The sequence below is a fragment of the Eptatretus burgeri genome, chromosome 14, assembly GCF_056783735.1.
Source record: "Eptatretus burgeri isolate ZD-2024b chromosome 14, Ebu_testis_v1, whole genome shotgun sequence".
In the NCBI taxonomy this organism is placed as follows: domain Eukaryota; kingdom Metazoa; phylum Chordata; class Myxini; order Myxiniformes; family Myxinidae; genus Eptatretus; species Eptatretus burgeri.
In genome coordinates this window covers 24,461,198-24,479,979 of record NC_140974.1, presented here as the reverse complement: position 1 = coordinate 24,479,979, position 18,782 = coordinate 24,461,198, and the positions used below count along the sequence as shown (strand labels likewise).

Here is an 18,782-nt window from a genome sequence, read left to right as displayed (position 1 = left end):
AAAAGTAATAATAATCTGAGATTGCTCTTGAGCTGTACGAGGAATCTGATGAAAATCTTGGCAGATTTCCTAAGAAAATGTTGAACGTCGTAATTCCTGCTGTGAACATATAATGTACTCATTGATTAAAGAAAATCCATTTGCATATGATGTATGCATTGATGGCATTTTCATGACCCACCCCTTACCCCCATCTCTCACCCCCTGACCTCACCATATCTGCTTTCTCCTCCTCCTGCTTACTGTTCCTCCCTTATGTTATTCCCAACATTATTTATCTTTTATTTTCCCTACCCCTTGTAAGTAATGTATCAATATCAATAAGCATACACTGGCCACACATGCATCAGGGAAAGGTGGCCAAATGACTGCTTACTCATGGCTGGAGATGGACGGTGAAACTTTTGGAGACCGTTATGGGTAATCCCGCTTGCTGCCTAATTATCTCGTCGGTCCGTCATAGTGTATACCTCCCACAGAAAATTTTTGCTCGGGGGCTAATCTGATTCCCCCACCCCCCCTTTCTCCCTATGAGTGTTTGTGAAGCTGCATGTAACTCTGGGGGCCGCTTTCCAGCAGTCATTTGTCAAAATACTCTCTTGTTTTGGTAATCGTGACTTGTCAAGCTTTCCCCACGAGAATCGAATGATTGCAGACTAGATCAGTCAACACACGTGTCGATTTAATTTTTTAAATAATTTTACAGCAAGCAGTGCACAATGGCCTTCTATATCCACAAGGTATCATGGCATCTTTAGTGTCCACAAGCCCTTGCAAGCAGACAGGATATAGCCAGTTTGATCTTTCCTCTGAACTGTGTTTCTTGGAATGCTGCTGCAGTGCCAGGACTACATTTATTGGGATATCATGAGAAGCAGATTGAACCACTGTAAGGGTAACTTCTTTGTTGGTGAACTAATGCTTTAACACCCCCATTGTGACTTCTTTTATTTTACACTCAACGACCAAAGGCGAAAATATTATCAAGATGGTTCAAGACGCACTGCACATGTCGGGTATTTCACCTCGGAGCCTGCTTGTGTGTGGGAATGGGATATTAAGCAGGCTGTTTGATCCGATTTTGGAAGCTTATTGAGTGCTATGTATTCGGTATGACATTGGCAGGCCCTTTGTAGACCTGTGCTTTGCGTGCATTGTTTAATAACAGAGTGCCCAGCCTTCGTATGAATGCATTAAACATTATCGCACGACTGATGCTAAATCTCGCTGTTTTTGCTCAACTGCAACACCGAGGTTAACGTCGGGCCTCTCTTCGGCATGCAGAGTTTTTTCTGGATCTGATTCGCACCTCCTGTCTCCGGGCAATGCCAGCGTACGCCGAACGCAATCTGGGCGAGCAGGGAACACCGCGGGGGAGCTTGCAGGTCCAGAGGTTACTCGGTTGACACCCCCGCTTTGCAAGGCCGCAATTTCTGTGCCGGAGATCTGCCTGCAGCTGGACATGGATGGAACGGGAATCCTGAGAAAGGTGAGGAGATTTATTTTTCAGTGGCATACCTGCACTTTAAAGCAAGTGAGATGCAGGGATGTCACTTCAACAAAGAAAACGTTGGCAAGTATATTCTCACACATGCATTGTGAGCATTCCACCATTTTGCATATGTAATGTATAGATAGATGTGAAGGTAAAGAGGGAGATAATCAGGTAGGATTGGATGTGTTGGTGTCTGTGAATCATTTTTGGCCCAAGCTTACAAGATGGGTGGTTGTTGTTACACCGCGCACGCAAAGCGAAACGTGAGGTTAAGCAATTGTTGCTTCATGTCCGTCTGATCAGTTTATGATCGAGGAACAACTTATTTAAATTGAACGTTATATTTCGAGCATGAATCGGAACATAAACAGAAAGACAAGTTTGTGACGAAGACAAGTTTATTTATGTTGTGACAACATAAATAGAGAGACAAGCAGAATGACACCGTTGTATGGTGATCAATAAATCCTCCGTTTACTAAACTGTGACTCAACGTCGTCTTATTACAGTGTACAGTATAAGGGTGATGTACAAGACTGTTTCAGCAGCACTAAACTTCCGCATTTTTATGCCTCTGCCGACGAAGTTGCCAGAGTCGTGATGTTTTTGGGATCTCCATCCGGCTGTGCATCCGTCCGTGCGTCTGTCTGTCCATGATAGGTTTTCGTTTCCGTGATAATTTAAGAACGGCTGAAGGGATCCAAGTCAAACTTGGTACAAGTATGTATAATGATGCAAAGATGAACTGATTCGATTATGGGGTCAAGAGGTCAAAGGTCCTGTTGGATATAAATTCTATGACTGCGCTAACTTGTGAACCAAGTTGTTGGATGACCAAACTGTGTATCATTATTATTATATACTAGTACGGGCCCGTAGGGGTGGGCCCGTAGGTGCGTGCCCATAGGTGAGTGCCAATATGTGCAGCCTCTCTCTCTCTCTCTCTCTCTCTCTCTCTCTCTCTCTCTCTCTCTCTCTCTCTCTCTCTCTCTCTCTCTCTCTCTCTCTCTCTCTCTCTCTCTCTCTCTCTCTCTCTCTCTCTCTCTCTCTCTCATCTCGAAAAGGCACAGCCGCGGGTCCCCAGAAATATTCCTGGCAAGTTTCAATCGTGCAAAAGAAATAATAAATAAATAAATAAACATTAATTGTGATGTCATTCGTGATGTCATAGCACCGTGTCCTGTCATTGGTCGACAGATAAATGGCCATAACTTGGGAACCGCTCGTCCGATTAATATCAAACCTTGAAAAGGCACATCCGCGGGGCCCCGGCAATATTCCTGGCAAGTTTCAATCAGATCGGACCGTCAATCGTGCAAAATAAATCAATAAATAAACATTAATTGTGACGTAATTCGTGATGTTATAGCACTGTGTCTTGTCATTGGTCGACAGATAAATGGCCGTAACTTGGGAACCGCTCGTCCGATCGATATCAAACCTCGAAAAGGCACATCCGCTGGTCCTCTGCAATATTCCTGGCAAGTTTCAATGAGATCGGACCGGCGGTCGTCGAGAAACTGCGGTCGCAAACAGACAGACAAACAGACAGACACACACACACAGATTGCTGGAATTATAGATAGATTGTGATGCAAAGATGAAGTGATTCGATTTAGGCATCAAGAGGTGAAAGGTCAGAGGTCATGCCAGGTAAAAATATGTGATACTTGAGAACAGCTGAAGGGATTTAAATCAAATTTGGTACACGTATGTATAATGATGTAATAATGTGTGTGGGGCCATAATTGGAGAGTGCCGTTCTATGTCTTGACGTCGAAGAGTGTCATTCTCGTTTTAACGTTCTTTAAAATCATTATTTTATTAAAATTTAAGTGCAGTATATACTTCAACACTGCATGGGGTATCGTGTTCTATGAACTCTTTAGTTGTTGTTGTTGTTGTTGTATAGTCCTGGACAGTTCTCGCGAAGAGGCCCATGGCACTGAGACAGCCAATCGATCTCCCATGAGCGACTCAGAGATTTCCCACATCCAAGATGGTGTACCCCCACCTTCATGAAGCCAGGGCCATGACAGAGAGCGAGAGAGAAAAGAGGGAGTGGGCCGGTCCATGGGGACCGATCGGCACTCTGACCATGCCATACTGTCTTGACAAATCTAGGCAGCAGGGAAGATTTGACCACCAACTTGTGTCCGGGGGTGGGGGGATGTGGTACAACCATTGCGAAGAGGCATTCGTGATAGTTGCCAATTGCTGAGATGGAGATGAGTTGTCTATTGAGATGCTGAGCGAGCATTTGGCAATAACTAGGTTCAGGAGGAGAGTGAGGATGGAATTTAACAAGGCCTCTGGCACGTGTGCGCCAGGTCAAGACTTCATCCAACTAACTGCCAACCCCACAAGGGTGAACGTGTATCTGGGCACCAGCTGCTTCTATCCCCTTGTGATTGTAAGTGTGAGGAGGCGGAGAGTGGGGGGCGCGTGAGGGGGTGGGGGTGGTGAGAGGTATGAAAGCATTGGCAAGCAGGGGCCAGAGCAGATATTTCAGCCTCTGTGGGTTGGCTTTTATTTTCATGGCAAAATTAACTCTGAGCAGATGATGGGACGTGTTGGTCGTGAGCTGGAATGATTGTCTTGGGCACGATGTTCTTTGAGGCCTGCAAAAGAGGAATGAAATGATTATGAAAATACTTTGCTCATGAATTTTGTGACCCCAGTGGTAAGTTTCCAATGAAAACCGGGCTGGTTCTAGCCTTTACAGTTTATACGTTCATGTTTCTCTCTCTCTCTTTTTACATTTCTTTATCGCAGTTACTTGGCAATACAAATCATCCTTAACTTTCTCATTGCTCGGCCTTTCACATTTGGTTCTGATTTTAAGAAATAGCATTTATCGAACTGCCTTTTACTCTATATCTTCCATTGGTAGAATAACTTAGAGCCATCTTGCCTCGGTTTGATGCCCGACCCAGCTCTAAACAGCCATCGGTGGTGTTTCGGATACCACAAAATCATAGACGTTGCATCATAGAGTATGCTGTCCCTCGGATGGGACGTTAAGCCGAGGACAAACGTGTTTCGTCCCGCATTGGTAACTGGCGTATGTTAAAAACCCCAATGTATCTTGCACAAATATGTCGTGACCATTATCTGCCATACCCTTAACAGATTCCAAATTTCTTCCGCAACTTCCCTTCAGGGGCAATGCATCAATGGCACAGCTGCACTCCCAGAAAAGATGCAACCAGGATCTCGGCATAGCACATGGTTGAATTGATGAATCACTTGCTCGTTTCCTTTGTTTGAATCTTTGCAGGCTGTTATCCCATCAATGTCATTCTATATCGATATGTTTCTTTGCATATTGTGTCTCCTTTATTATTAGCTCACCTAGAACGTAGTTCCGGGGAGCTTATTCGTGGCGCGTCGTCCTTCTGACTGTCCACAAATACTTGCAACTTCTTCTCTGTAACTGCACATACGATTTCGATGAAACTTTACCACAACATTCATCACCAAGTATGTACCATGGCATCTTGGTTTGGTTCATGGCATGAAAAAATCGGCCCCAAAGGGGGTCTGTGGGGGTTGCCCCCCCAAAAAAGGTATTTGCTTTCTTCGAAGCTACACATGCATTTCAGATGAAACTTGAGCACAACCTTCTTCACCCGTAATGTACCGAAGTTTGTTTGCTGCATTAAAAAAAAAAAAAATTGTGGTCTGAGGAGCTCTATGGAGGGAGTTTATGGGGCATGCGGTGGGGGGGGAGTTGCCCCCCAAAGAGGTATTTTCTTTCTTCTCAGAAACGACACACACAATTCTGATGTAACTTCACCACAACATTCATCACCCATAATGTACCAAAGTTTGTTCATGGCATTAGAAAGATCAGTGTTTAAGGGGTTATAAGGTGAGGTTGAACCCCAGAATATGTTTTTGCTTTCTTTTCTGAAACCACACACAATTTCGATGAAATATCATGCTATATATTAGTTTAGCCCTAATTCTCAATGGTGAAGAATCACTTAAAATTTTTTTTATCAGATCTGGATCTGGATCTTCACAAAAATCGAACCAGTTTGTCCTTGTTACACACCGAACCTGTCCACAAAATTTCAACTGGATCCGTCCACAACTGTTTGAGATATCCTGTGCACAGACAAACTTACAGACAGAAAGGGGTGAAAACATAACCTCCTTCACCTTGAGTGGCAGAGGTAATGAAGTTGAATAATATAAAGGATGTTGTGAAATTAACATCATTTCTCACAATACTTTAAATTATATTATACTAGCAGGGAAACCCGGTGTTGCCTGGTTCTTTCCTCATCCTTTTGGCATTTTAAAGAATTTTTTAAAACTTCCTTTCCTTTATTCCATATAAGTGCTGCTTCAACAGGATGAAGATTACCGCACTGTGGTTTTTGTGAGGGCCTAAAACAATTTCTCGTACCCTTTATGGAATGGGGTCTGGGATCATTTACTATTACCTTTGACGTAGGCTTAGGTATTATAGAGCAATTAAAAAGAAATAATTAATATAACTTTCTTTTTCAAAATAGTCAAAAAATTTTTTTTGTGTGTCGTAGCAGGGGTACCTGACATTGGCAGGTGTTGTCCTAATCCTGTTGGCATTTTGAAGAAATTGTGAGGAAATCTGTTTTCTTTCTGATTACAGGATATACTTGGGCATTGAAAAGAAAAATCGGCTGGCAAGGTAGCTTGAAGGTGTGCACACACTCCTGTGAGCAGTCTTGCCCAGGTTTGAACCCTGACCTGGCTAAAAACTGCCATACTGGTGCTTCACAGGCAGGGCGATGCATCAATGTGTGCACCCTCAATCAGGTGGACGTTAAGCCGGAGCACCTGTTTCCCAGCATGCTTGTTGGAATATGTAAAATATCCCATGGTGTCTTTTCAAAAAGGAGGCGAGTTAGCACCAGAATCCTGAGCAAATGACAAATTCTTGCCCAAATTATGTCGCCAACCTGCGCTTGGCAAGAGTGGCAAGTGTGCTAATACCCCGAACGTTAGTTGAGGAGCCCTTCATCCTGCAGTGGACTGAAAACATGCTGATGATGAAGAAAAAGGAAAAACATTTTCTTTTCTTGAACTGGTGTATTTCTTTTGGAGAAATTCTTGAATACTCCACGTCCAGCTTCATATTCTGCGAGCTTTCAGACAATGCATGAAGGAACAGCTGTGGAATGCATCTCAGTGGATTGCCCAGGGAAATATCGTGGGGATGTGCATACGACACATTCTCGTCTTTTTCGATTTATTCGCTTGTCCATCACTGTCTTGTTCTCGTCCCTATGTTCTACTCCCATTCAGCAGAACATGCTTTCAAACACACATCAATAAGTCTCTCTCTTCTCTCTCTCTCTCTGTCTCTGTCTCTGTCTCTGTCTCTGTCTCTGTCTCTGTCTCTGTCTCTGTCTCTGTCTCTCCTCTCTCTGTCTCTGTCTCTCCTCTCTCTGTCTCTGTCTCTCCTCTCTCTGTCTCTGTCTCTCCTCTCTCTGTCTGTCTGTCTCTCCTCTCTCTGTCTGTCTGTCTCTCCTCTCTCTGTCTGTCTGTCTCTCCTCTCTCTGTCTGTCTGTCTCTCCTCTCTCTGTCTGTCTGTCTCTCCTCTCTCTGTCTCTGTCTCTCCTCTCTCTGTCTCTCCTCTCTCTGTCTCTGTCTCTCCTCTCTCTGTCTCTGTCTCTCCTCTCTCTGTCTCTGTCTCTCCTCTCTCTGTCTCTGTCTCTCCTCCTCTCCTCTCTCCTCTCTCTGTCTCTCCTCTCTCTGTCTCTTCTCTCTCTGTCTCTTCTCTCTCTGTCTCTTCTCTCTCTGTCTCTTCTCTCTCTCCTCTCCATGTCTCTCCTCTCTCTCCTCTTTCTCCTCCCTCTCCTCTCTCTGTTTCTCCTCCCTCTCCTCTCTCTGTCTCCCCTCTCTCCTCTCTCTGTCTCTCCTCTCTCTGTCTCTCCTCTCTCTGTCTCTCCTCTCTCTCTGTCTCTCCTCTCTCTCTGTCTCTCCTCTCTCTGTCTCTCCTCTCTCTGTCTCTCCTCTCTTCTCTCTCTTCTCTCCTCTCTCTCTCCTCCCTCTCCTCTCTCTGTTTCTCCTCCCTCTCCTCTCTCTGTCTCCTCTCTCTCCTCTTTCTGTCTCTCCTCTCTCTCGTCTCTCCTCTCCCTGTCTCTCCTCTCTCTGTCTCTCCTCTCTCTGTCTCTCCTCTCTCTGTCTCTCCTCTCTCTGTCTCTCCTCTCTCTGTCTCTCCTCTCTCTGTCTCTCCTCTCTCTGTCTCTCCTCTCTCTGTCTCTCCTCTCTCTGTCTCTCCTCTCCATGTCTCTCCTCTCTCTCCTCTACATGTCTCTCCTCTACATGTCTCTCCTCTCCATGTCTCTCCTCTCTCTCCTGTCTCTCCTCTCTCTCATCTCTCTGCTCTCTCTCCTCTCCCCTCTCTGTCTCCTCTGTACCCTCTCTGTCTCCTCTGTACCCTCTCTCTCCCCCTCTCTTCCCTCTCTCTTCCCTCTCTCTCCCCTCTCTCTCCCCTCTCGCTCCACGCTCTCCTCCTCTCCCTCTCTCCCCCTCTCCCCCTCTCCCCTCTCTCCCTCTCCCCCTCTCTCCCTCTCCCCCTCTCTCCCCTCTCTCCCTCTCTCCCTCTCTCCCTCTCTCTCTCTCTCTCTCTCTCTCTCTCTCCTCTCTCTCCTCTCTCTCTCTCCCTCTCTCTCCCCTCTCTCCCCTCTTCCCCCTCTCTCCCTCTCCCTCCCTCCCCTCCCTCCCTCCCTCTTTCCCCTCTCTCCCCCCCTCTCTCTCCCCTCTCTCTCCCTCTCTCTCTCCCTCCTCTCTCCCCTCTCTCTGCCTCCTCTCTCCTCCCTCTCTGCCTCCTCTCTCTCCCCTCTCTCCCCCTCTCTCTCCCCTCTCTCTCCCCTCTCCACTCTCTCCACTCTCTCTCCCCTCTCCACTCTCCCCACTCTCTCCCCACTCTCTCCCCCTCTCCCCTCTCTCCCCTCTCTCCCCTCTCTCCCCTCTCTCCCCCTCTTCCCCCTCTTCCCCGCTTCCCCCTCTCTCCCCCTCTCTCCCCTCCCTCCCCCTCCTCTCTCCCCCCTCTCTCCCCCTCTCTCTTCCCTCTCTTCCCTCTCTCTCTCCCTCCTCTCTCCCCTCTCTCTGCCTCCTCTCTCCTCCCTCTCTGCCTCCTCTCTCCCCTCTCTCTCCCCTCTCTCTCCCCTCTCTCTCCCTCTCTCTCTCTCCACTCTCTCCACTCTCTCTCCACTCTCTCTCCACTCTCTCCCCTCTCTCTCCCCTCTCCCCTCTCTCCCCTCTCTCTCCCCTCTCTCCCCTCTCTCCCTCTCTCTCCCCCTCTCTCCCTCTCTCCCCTCTCTCCCCTCTCTCCCCTCTCTCCCCTCTCTCCCCTCTCTCCCCTCTCTCCCCCTCTCTCTCCCTCTCTCCCTCTCTCTCCCTCTCTCTCCCCCTCTCTCCCCTCTCTCCCCTCCTTCCCCCCTCCCTCCCCCCTCTCTCTCCCCCTCTCTCCCCTCTCTCTCCCCCTCTCTCTCCCTCTCTCTCCTCTCTCTCTCTCTCTCTCCCCTCTCTCTCCTCTCTCTCTCTCTCTCTCTCTCTCTCTCTTTCTCTCTCTCTCTACTTCTTTCTCTCTCTCTCTCTCTCTCTCTCTCTCTCTCTCTCTCTCTCTCTCTCTCTCTCTCTCTCTCTCTCTCTCTCTCTCTCTCTCTCTCTCTCTCTCTCTCTCTCTCTCTCTCTCTCTCTCTCTCTCTCTCTCTCTCTCTCTCTCTCTCTCTCTCTCTCTCTCTCTCTCTCTCTCTCTCTCTCTCTCTCTCTCTCTCTCTCTCTCTCTCTCTCTCTCTCTCTCTCTCTCTCTCTCTCTCTCTCTCTCTCTCATTCCTTTTGATCTGTTGCGTCCTGATCTGTTCAGTGTTGCAGCTGTCTTCCACGATCCTTGACCTGGTACACACACAAAAAAGTGTAAGATTATATCCACAAATAAATCACCAAGTTATGGGTCGGAAGGTTTGGTGACATGTTATATCCTCACGACTTCCACTATTTCTCTTTGATTTCATATTTTACACACAATCTTGGTTTCATGCCATCTACATTCCTGTTTATTTTTCTAAAGCTTGGCTGTCTTAACACTTGAGTTGTGAAGAGTTGCTTAATATCGTATTTGGTGTTTTAAAAAAAATATTTATTTTAGGTTTTTTGTAGTCCAAGTATAAGGCTAAAAATGAGTTCCCTTCCGAGGAACTTCAATGCTGGAGGATAAAACCTGCACAATGGATACTAACCTATGGTTGTTTGTACATCAAGACTGCACAATGGAAACTAACCTATGATTGTTTGCACATCAAGCCTCCGCATTGGTTGCTAACTTATGGTTGTTTGCACATCAAGGCTGCACAATGGATACTAGGAGCCTGGTGTTGGCTCAGTGGTTAGGGTGATGGCTTGGGATCCTAGGGTCCTGAGTTCACTCCCCGTTGGCCACTGAATTAATACACCAGGGGGTTGATTTAGCCTGTCATCCTTCTGAGGTTGGCAAAATAAGTACCAGTGTGTACTGGTAGAGGGGCACTGCATCAGTGACACAGTTGTGGTTCCAATAAATGATAGCTACCCCGGCAGCTAACCTGCTATACGCAAGAAGAAGAATGGATACTAACCTATGGTTGTTTGCACATCAAGCTTGCGCATTGGTTGCTAACTTATGGTTGTTTGCATGTCAAGACTGCACAATGGATACTAACCTAGGGTTGTTTGCACATCAAGCCTGTGAACTGGTAGATAACCTATGGCTGTTTGCACATCAAGCCTGTTCATTGGTTGATAACCGATGATTTTATGTAGAACAATCCTTGGAGACATCGCAAAGTTTAATTGCCGGTGAAATAAACATTGCAGAAAATCCACCATGTTACCTGCTTGTTTGTGCACACGTCACATGGTACATCGTTCGTGGTACGTGCAAACATTATTACTTTATTTTAAAACGTCTATTTTTCACCAGATTTGCTTTGATTCCCTGTAGAGCATCTCGAGAAACCTCCAAAATATAGACACAGATCTGGCAGATGCTGTGGAGAAGCAGTCCATCTGGGAGACAGGGCGCAAAGTCAAGCGCTGAATACTGTTACGTTTGAGGGGGGGGTATGCATTCAAAGGGTAATTAGGATGTTTAATTAGGTATGCCATGCTGTTCGAGTTTACCAGGATCTCGATGTAATAAGTAGCAATTCAGTGGTGATAAGTTGTCTAGTAAATGTTCATTTCTTCAAGGGGGGAAATGATAATTGTCACGTAATTAGATAGGGACACGGGATAGGGTAAGTGTGTCTGCGTAAACCCCTTTTTGGTATTCTCTGGAGACTGGCCGTGACGTCACAGGACAGTGCAGTGGATGGCTCCACCCCGTGATCACGATTGGCAGAAGGCGATGGCGGTGGGCCAATAAACGGCTCGATTCGAAGTGACGAGGACAGGAGGATAAAAAGGTTCTGCTCGGGGTCGAAAAAGGAAGAGGAAGAAGATCGGGACAAATCGATCATGTTTTTTTGGTGTGGAGGCTGTTGCGCGGGGAGCGTCCTTGTTGTTGTGCCGATTCGATCGTGTTCTTCATCGTGTCTTGGAGCCTTGCTGAGCCTCATGCCTCACCTTGGTTGGCTCTGGGGTTCTGCTGACTCGGAGTACGGGGTCGAACGGCGGGCGGACCTGCCTCCCTCTCCTGCTCGCAACTTGGCGCCAGAACTGGTTCCCTGGCGGCTGTGAGCGGACTTGGGCCAGGACCAGGAGGTCGACAGCACCACGGTTTCTCCTGCCCCCCTGACGAGAGCAAGGCCAGCTCGTCCGACGCCGATCCAGGGACAGTTGCGTCCACACCACGGTCCAGCCTGACCACCAGAAATAGCTACGTTGTGTGTGTGTGTGTGTGTGTGTGTGTGTGTGTGTGTGTGTGTGTGTGTGTGTGTGTGTGTGTGTGTGTGTGTGTGTGTGTGTGTGTGTGTGTGTGTGTGTGTGTGTGTGTGTGTGTGTGCTTGGCGCCTTAGAGAGTTTGAGATCTGTATATTCATTGGAATTGTCTGCGTTTTTCCCCACGCCCGATCCCACACCATCCCGTCGAATCGCCCCGGACCCCTTTTCTTCCCGAATCTTGTTATTTCGGGTTAATAGTAAAAACGAATAAACATCATCAACTCAGTGAAAAGTGACTCGTGCCACCTTCCTCATCCCGTTTGCGGTAGAGCGATTAGAGCGATTAGAACCGCCATGTTTGGGTTATAAATAAATAAACCGCCTCCATCGTTTCGGCTCATTCTACGTTGGCGGGACTGTTCAAGTCCCGTGGACGTCACATTGGTGTCAGGGTGTTGGATGTTCGAACCCCTCTCAATTATATTTGGTATCGGGAGAATATACCAAGATTAAAATCTCGCCACAAATTGGAATATAAAATTACGACAGAAAAGCGCGCGAGCGCGGGAAAATTTTGGCGGGATTTTTCAAATTTAAATTAATTGGAGGCAAACGGGACTTCTGCACCATGGCGGATGTGCAGATGTTTGAGGAGGAAGGCCACGTGTCTGGCAGCGAGTCGGGGGAAGAAGGGAGAGACGGGGGTAGGGTTGGAACCTCCCCCATTCCAAGCGTGGACCGTGCTTCATCGCCCGTAACGGGGCCGGCAGCACCGGAAACCGGCGCGATGTCGATCTGGACAATGTTGGAACGTTTAATGAGTGCAATGACGGCACAGGGGCTAAAAATGACTGATCAATTGGGGGTAATGGGGGAACAGTTGGGTGCACGGATTGATTTAATGAGGGATGAATTGGGGGAAAAGATGGAGAAAATGAAAACTGAGATGCAGGAGTGTGTGGATGTTCAATTGGGGGAAATACAAATTAAATTCGAGGATAGATTGGAGGAAACAAAGGTAGAAATTACATTGGAGGGGGAAAATATGCGGAATAAATTGGTAGATAAAATTGATGCAACGAACATTTGGGTTGATAAAGTGGATGAAAGCCTGGAACATCATCGTGCCTGTGTGGATGCTCGTATGCAGTTGCAAGTTGAAGAGTGGGGAGAGCTGAGGAAGCAAGGGATGAATTTGGCGGAGGAGGTAAAAGGATTGGAGGCTCGTTTGGATGAACAAGATAAAATTATGAGCCAAGATGAAGTCTTGGATAAAGGCCTGGTAGAGCCGTCTTTTGTAAGTAGAGTGTCCGTGTTGGTTGAGGAGCAGCGACAAACTCGCGACAGAGCCTTGGAGGAGGTTGTGCGGGCCCAGAAGATCCTGCGGGAAGAAGTGAATCGGTACATTCAACGTTTGGAACAGGAGGCAAAATTGACCCATGAGACCCTCACCACAAAACATCTTTGGCCACAGTGGGCTCTGAAATTGGATACGCAGCCACAAGGGTGTTTGATCTCTGGGCTGGATTCGGACAAGGGAGAAACTGAGAAGCGGGCCACCGTAAAAGTGATCCCCCTGGTAAATTTCGACGGGTCAGGGAGCGTTGAAGCTTTTCTGACGCAATTTGAGTGCATTTCCCGACTAAACGGGTGGAATGAGCGGGAATGTACAGGGAATTTGGTGGCAACGTTGCGGGGACCAGCCGCAGATGTGTTAAACGTGATCGCGGAGGGGATGTTGACCAGCTCCCACATTTGCGAGGCATTGAGCCGTCGGTTTGGGTTCGCGGCAAACTGTGATCTGGTGCGGGCCCAGCTCCAGCACCGCAGATTAAAGCTGGGTGAGACAGTGCAGGAGCTGGCACAGGACATTTGCCAATCAGTCAGGATCGCGTATCGGGACCTTACAGTGGAGGCATGGGACAGACTGGCACTAGAGAAATTTTTGGCTGCTCTTCCTGACCCTGAGGTCCGAGCGCTAGTGGAGTTACAGGATCCACCCACCGTTCACCAAGCGGCCGAGTGCGCGGCCAGGCTGGCCTCGTGGAGTCGGCCGGGTCGGGTTCCAGAGAGGCCATCGGTGACGATCCGACAGGCGGAGATCCAGGATCAGGGAGGGGGGCTGGGAGAAATTGGCATTACCCAAATGTTTCAGGAAATTTGCCAGAAACTGTCAAGTTTGATAAAGGGTAATCCGGTAGTTAGTGCGCCAAAGCGGCGGGGTCCAGCCCAGCCAATAGAGCAATTTGATTATGGCCGATGGGGTCCGGAACCGGAAGAGACATTTCACCGATACTCACGGGGGCCTTTTATGGGGAGTTGTTTCCGGTGCAGGCGAAGAGGACACATGCAACGATATTGCCGGTACCCGGCGATGGAGGGACCCTCCAATAGACTTTTAGACTCGGAGAGGGTGAATCCTCCTGCTGAACCGCCAGGTCTATCCGAGATGCCCTTTCATAGGTCGGGTCCGGAGATCACTGTCGGGGGTCGGGGAGACTAGATTGGGCTGAGCATATACGGCCATGCTCGGCTGCTGAGATTGTGGCGAAGTGCCCTCCTTTGGTGGGAAAAAATGAATTGTGGGAAAATTGGCATGGGTTTGTAAGTTCTGCTGGGTTTTAGAGTGACAATCGGGACAGTGGGTAATTGGTAACAAAGCGGGCACAAGTGGCTGTCCAATGGCTGGTGCGTGGATCGGGTGAGAAGTGCTGTGTGAGTTGTTTTAAGTTAAGAAGTGAAATGTATGGTGCACACATTGATTTTTTTATTGGACATGGTGTGGTAACAGGGAAGGTCATGATTGGCGAAGTGTTAGAAATGCAGGTGTCACATGTAAGGCCGATGGGGTGGGGGAGTCATGTGGGTTTTGTGGGTGGGGATGATGTGCTTGTCCACAGGGATTGCTGAAGCTCACGGTGAGCGTGAATTGCGACCCCCTTCAAGGAGATTCACCACCTGGTGGCTAATGGTGACAGTGTCTGGAGGCAACTGGGAGAGGGTCTGGTTGGGCGACCAAGGCGGGTAGGACCTTGGCGAACCAGGAAGGCCAGAGGAGCCAGTGAGACCCCTTCCAGAGTGTTGTACGGGATTAGAGCTGATGGCTACCAGGGGGGAGGGAATCAAAGGTAGCGGGGCGGAGAAACGTCTGGGTTGGACTAAAGCTTACCTGTGGGCATGGTTGCACCTGAGATGCCCCCATCATCTTGTGGTAACCCACCCCACGGCCACGACGGGATTCAGCCTGCATGATTAAAATGAGGACCATGACCTAGAAATGTGATGATGACCATGGTGTGAGTGTTGTGAAGATGTGTGAGTCCCACTCGATCCCGCACAACTTGACATGTGCAGCAAGGGCATGATGTCCGCATAATTTTGGGGCAAGCAAATTTGAAAATTGGCTCCCCAGGTAACGCTGGGTCTATTAGCATCCACTGGGGGAGGCGGTCAAGTGTAAATATCCTGTGAATAGTGTTGTTAAGGCTTAGAGTAGGAATGTAAAGTATAAGTGTTGTGTTTTTGTGGAACCTTTTGTTTCCCCTCCCCAGATCACTGGAAGAGTGTTGGGCAAGAGCGATGATCCAGAAGATGGAGTGCAACTTCGCTCAGTGCTCTCATGTGATAAAATAAAATAAAAAAAACGAATGATTGTTTAGGCGAGGATAAGGCCATAAGGGGGTAGTACATTAAGCAGGATAGGTAAGTTAGCTGCGACTCGCTGCCCATTGCCCCTCATACTTTATTTCGTTAGGTTAATTAGGTGTGAGTCGGTAAGTGTTAAGGCTGGTACGGTAGCGCCTGTGATATACCTTGCAGGAGCTGCGGTACCAGAGGAGGGGGCAGTGTTACGTTTGAGGGGGGGGGGTATGCATTCAAAGGGTAATTAGGATGTTTAATTAGGTAGGCCATGCTGTTCGAGTTTACCAGGATCTCGATGTAATAAGTAGCAATTCAGTGGTGATAAGTTGTCTAGTAAATGTTCATTTCTTCAAGGGGGGAAATGATAATTGTCACGTAATTAGATAGGGACACGGGATAGGGTAAGTGTGTCTGCGTAAACCCCTTTTTGGTATTCTCTGGAGACTGGCCGTGATGTCACAGGACAGTGCAGCGGATGGCTCCGCCTCGTGATCACGATTGGCAGAAGGCGATGGCGGTGGGCCAATAAACGGCTCGATTGGAAGTGACGAGGACAGGAGGATAAAAAGGTTCTGTTCGGGGTCGAAAAAGGAAGAGGAAGAAGATCGGGACAAAACGATCGTGTTTTTTTGGTGTGGAGGCTGTTGCGCGGGGAGCGTCCTTGTTGTTGTGCTGATTCGATCGTGTACTTCATCGTGTCTTGGAGCCTTGCTGAGCCTCGTGCCTCACCTTGGTTGGCTCTGGGGTTCTGCTGACTCGGAATACGGGGTCGAACGGCCGGCGGACCTGCCTCCCTCTCCTGCTCGCAACTTGGCGCCAGAACTGGTTCCCTGGCGGCTGTGAGCGGACTTGGGCCAGGACCAGGAGGTCGACAGCACCACGGTTTCTCCTGCCCCCCCGATGAGAGCAAGGCCAGCTCGTCCGACGCCGATCCAGGGACAGTTGCGTCCACACCATGGTCCAGCCTGACCACCAGAAATAGCTACGTTTTGTGTGTGTGTGTGTGTGTGTGTGTGTGTGTGTGTGTGTGTGTGTGTGTGTGTGTGTGTGTGTGCGTGCTTGGCGCCTTAGAGGGTTTGAGATCTGTATATTCATTGGAATTGTCTGTGTTTTTCCCCACGCCCGATCTCACACCATCCCGTCGAATCGCCCCGGATCCCTTTTCTTGCCGAGTCTTGTTATTTCGGGTTAATAGTAAAAACGAATAAACATCATCAACTCAGTGAAAAGTGACTCTGCCACCTTCCTCGTCCCGTTTGCGGTAGAGCGATTAGAACCGCCATGTTTTGGTTATAAATAAATAAACCGCCTCCATCGTTTCGGCTCATTCTACGTTGGCGGGACTGTTCAAGTCCCGTGGACGTCACAATACATTGTCAGGTAGCTCAATGAATAGGTATATTGGCTTGGTTAGAAGACATTATTTCTTTACATTATCAGATATCATGCCAGATTTTGACACTTATTTAGTCCAGACAATATCTGATCCTCAAAACTGAAATAATATTTCAATGATGCACTTTATTTCGTCCGTGAGAGTAGATCGTGGAAAATCATATCATATAATGCAAGAAATCACTCCAAGCTCCTAATTTGAAAACTATCGTACTTACAAAAGTGATGTATACAGTGATTCGTAGCTATGATGAACAGGCATTTGATAATATGTGAGGAAAGTGGAAAAAAAACTTTTTCATTAAGAAATCTTTGCGGCCAGTTCCAAGTCAAGGCATGGGTGACCAGGCCAAATAAAATGGTGGCTTCAGACCTCAGCGAGGTTACCTAGGATACGCCTTAAGACCCCAAAGAGAGCGGCGACTGAGGATGCGCCTGATAAAGGATATAATTATATAAGACTGTTGATTATCTTCAAAAGCGGTGTTTTAATTATAATTAACTCAAACACCAAATTTTCACTCTTGCACTTCCTTGGAGTTTTCTTCGTATGCATGCAAAGTTTCAGGCTGCTAGGTTTCATGGTTTTGGAGTTGTGGAGAGACACACACACACACACATACATACACACACACACACACACACACACACACACACACACACACACACACACACACACACACACACACACACACACACACACACACACACACACACACACACATTTATACAATATATATAATGTTATGGATTTCAGAATCGGATCCGACTAATGCTTCCATCATTCAGGTCCTCAGACAGTTATTTCCACAAATGCATTTCCAGTATAGACCCATCCCCTTGTCTGGTGGGATTCTAACTCTTCGATGCGTTGGAGAAGGGTATAGAACAGATTCCCTTTCTTAAGGGATGGCCTTTTCCTCTTTATGTCACATTCATGCATGTGAGAGATAGCAGTTAGCCCAACGGAGACTCATTCTACCCCCTATCAAACGAGACACATTGGCTTGGAGTTGGACGATCAATTTACACTTTGGACTTACAGGACATTTGATTCAGCACACCACGGGCTTTTCCTGAACGGTTATTCTGACAGTCAAATACGGCTGTGGATCATTTACCTCACCCACCTATCGAACTGCATTGAAGTTCGACACCCACGTTCGGCAGCTCCATGGACGCTGGTTGGTTCCTGCTTGTGTCAAGCCGAATGGGGATCACGATGGCCGCTGTTGACGTCTTGGGAGTGCCCACATTTTCGCTCGTCGATTCCGGCAAATGGCCGCCCGTTGACACCCGTCCAGCGCCCCAAACGTGGCGTCGTGGGCCGGGCCTGTGTTGATTGGGGGTTGCGTCTTGCTCTGGTAAGGAAGGGCTGATCGTGAGATTGACGGTTGGTCACGTGCAACAATGCACCAATCGGCAAGCTGGATTTGGCTGAAGTCTGCTTGAGGCTCTGTACAGACTGGTCACTTATAAAAGGGGTGGGATGACTGTCGTCCTGACCATTGATGACAGTTCCTTACAGCTCCTGAGAGTTGGTGATAGTTTGTGACAGTTGGTGACGCTTGGACCATTCCTGCTGTTTCTGCTCGGCACCTGATTCTTGGCGTCCCTGGTTCCTGGGGGGTTGACGATGTGTCGTCGATTGCCGTTCAAGCCTGTTTGCGGATGGGTGCACGGCAAGGCTGGGTCCTGGCAGCGGACCAAGGCATGCTCACACATTTTGGGACATTTTTTTATTGGATGCACGACGACTTCTACCTTGGAAAGCTGAGACCAGATCCCTCCCTCCCCCCCCCGACCCCCCAAGAATGATCTGCTGTGTACCTTGTCTCGTGTTTAATCGTCAAGTAAGGCATTGTTATAAGTATCTGCTCTTTCTCTATTTTTCTGTCAATGCCTGTTGAATTCTTTATTTGTTTGAGATTATTTTGATTGATTTGAATTCATCTATTTACACCACAAGGAAATAAAAAGATCATCAGTTTTTTTTTTTTTTTTTTTTTTTTTCTTCTTCTTCTTCTTCTTCTTCTTCTTCTTCTTCTTCTTCTTCTTCTTCTTCTTCTTCTTCTTCTTCTTCTTCTTCTTCTTCTTCTTCTTCTTCTTCTTCTTCTTCTTCTTCTTCTTCTTCTTCTTCTTCTTCTTCTTCTTCTTCTTCTTCTTCTTCTTCTTCTTCTTCTTCTTCTTCTTCTTCTTCTTCTTCTTCTTCTTCTTCTTCTTCTTCTTCTTCTTCTTCTTCTTCTTCTTCTTCTTCTTCTTCTTCTTCTTCTTCTTCTTCTTCTTCTTCTTCTTCTTCTTCTTCTTCTTCTTCTTCTTCTTCTTCTTCTTCTTCTTCTTCTTCTTCTTCTTCTTCTTCTTCTTCTTCTTCTTCTTCTTCTTCTTCTTC

General features: G+C 47.6%; 1 protein-coding gene and 1 long non-coding RNA gene across 15 annotated transcripts in view; one reads left to right on the top strand and one right to left on the bottom strand.

Moving 5' to 3' along the window:
• Positions 1-18,782, top strand: part of RGL1 (ral guanine nucleotide dissociation stimulator like 1) — a 143,197-nt gene that overhangs the window by 104,272 nt on the left and 20,143 nt on the right. For 10 of the 14 annotated variants that reach the window (XR_015051065.1, XM_085854009.1, XM_085854002.1 and 7 more), the window contains one exon: positions 1,285-1,489. Coding sequence is in view for 10 of the 14 variants with exons in the window: in XM_085854009.1 (XP_085710135.1) it covers positions 1,285-1,489 (205 nt within the window). In the remaining 4 variants the exon portion in view is untranslated. Of the gene's footprint in view, positions 1-1,284; positions 1,490-3,825; positions 3,909-4,658; positions 4,958-18,782 lie in introns of those variants that run through there. The other 4 variants (XR_015051064.1, XR_015051066.1, XR_015051067.1 and 1 more) reach the window with 3 other exon arrangements.
• On the bottom strand, positions 3,677-18,061 carry LOC147012799 (uncharacterized). The gene is made up of 3 exons (XR_015051069.1): positions 17,524-18,061; positions 4,850-4,931; positions 3,677-4,116 (listed from the first exon to the last, which is right to left on the bottom strand). It is a non-coding gene; the product is annotated as an uncharacterized LOC147012799 (long non-coding RNA).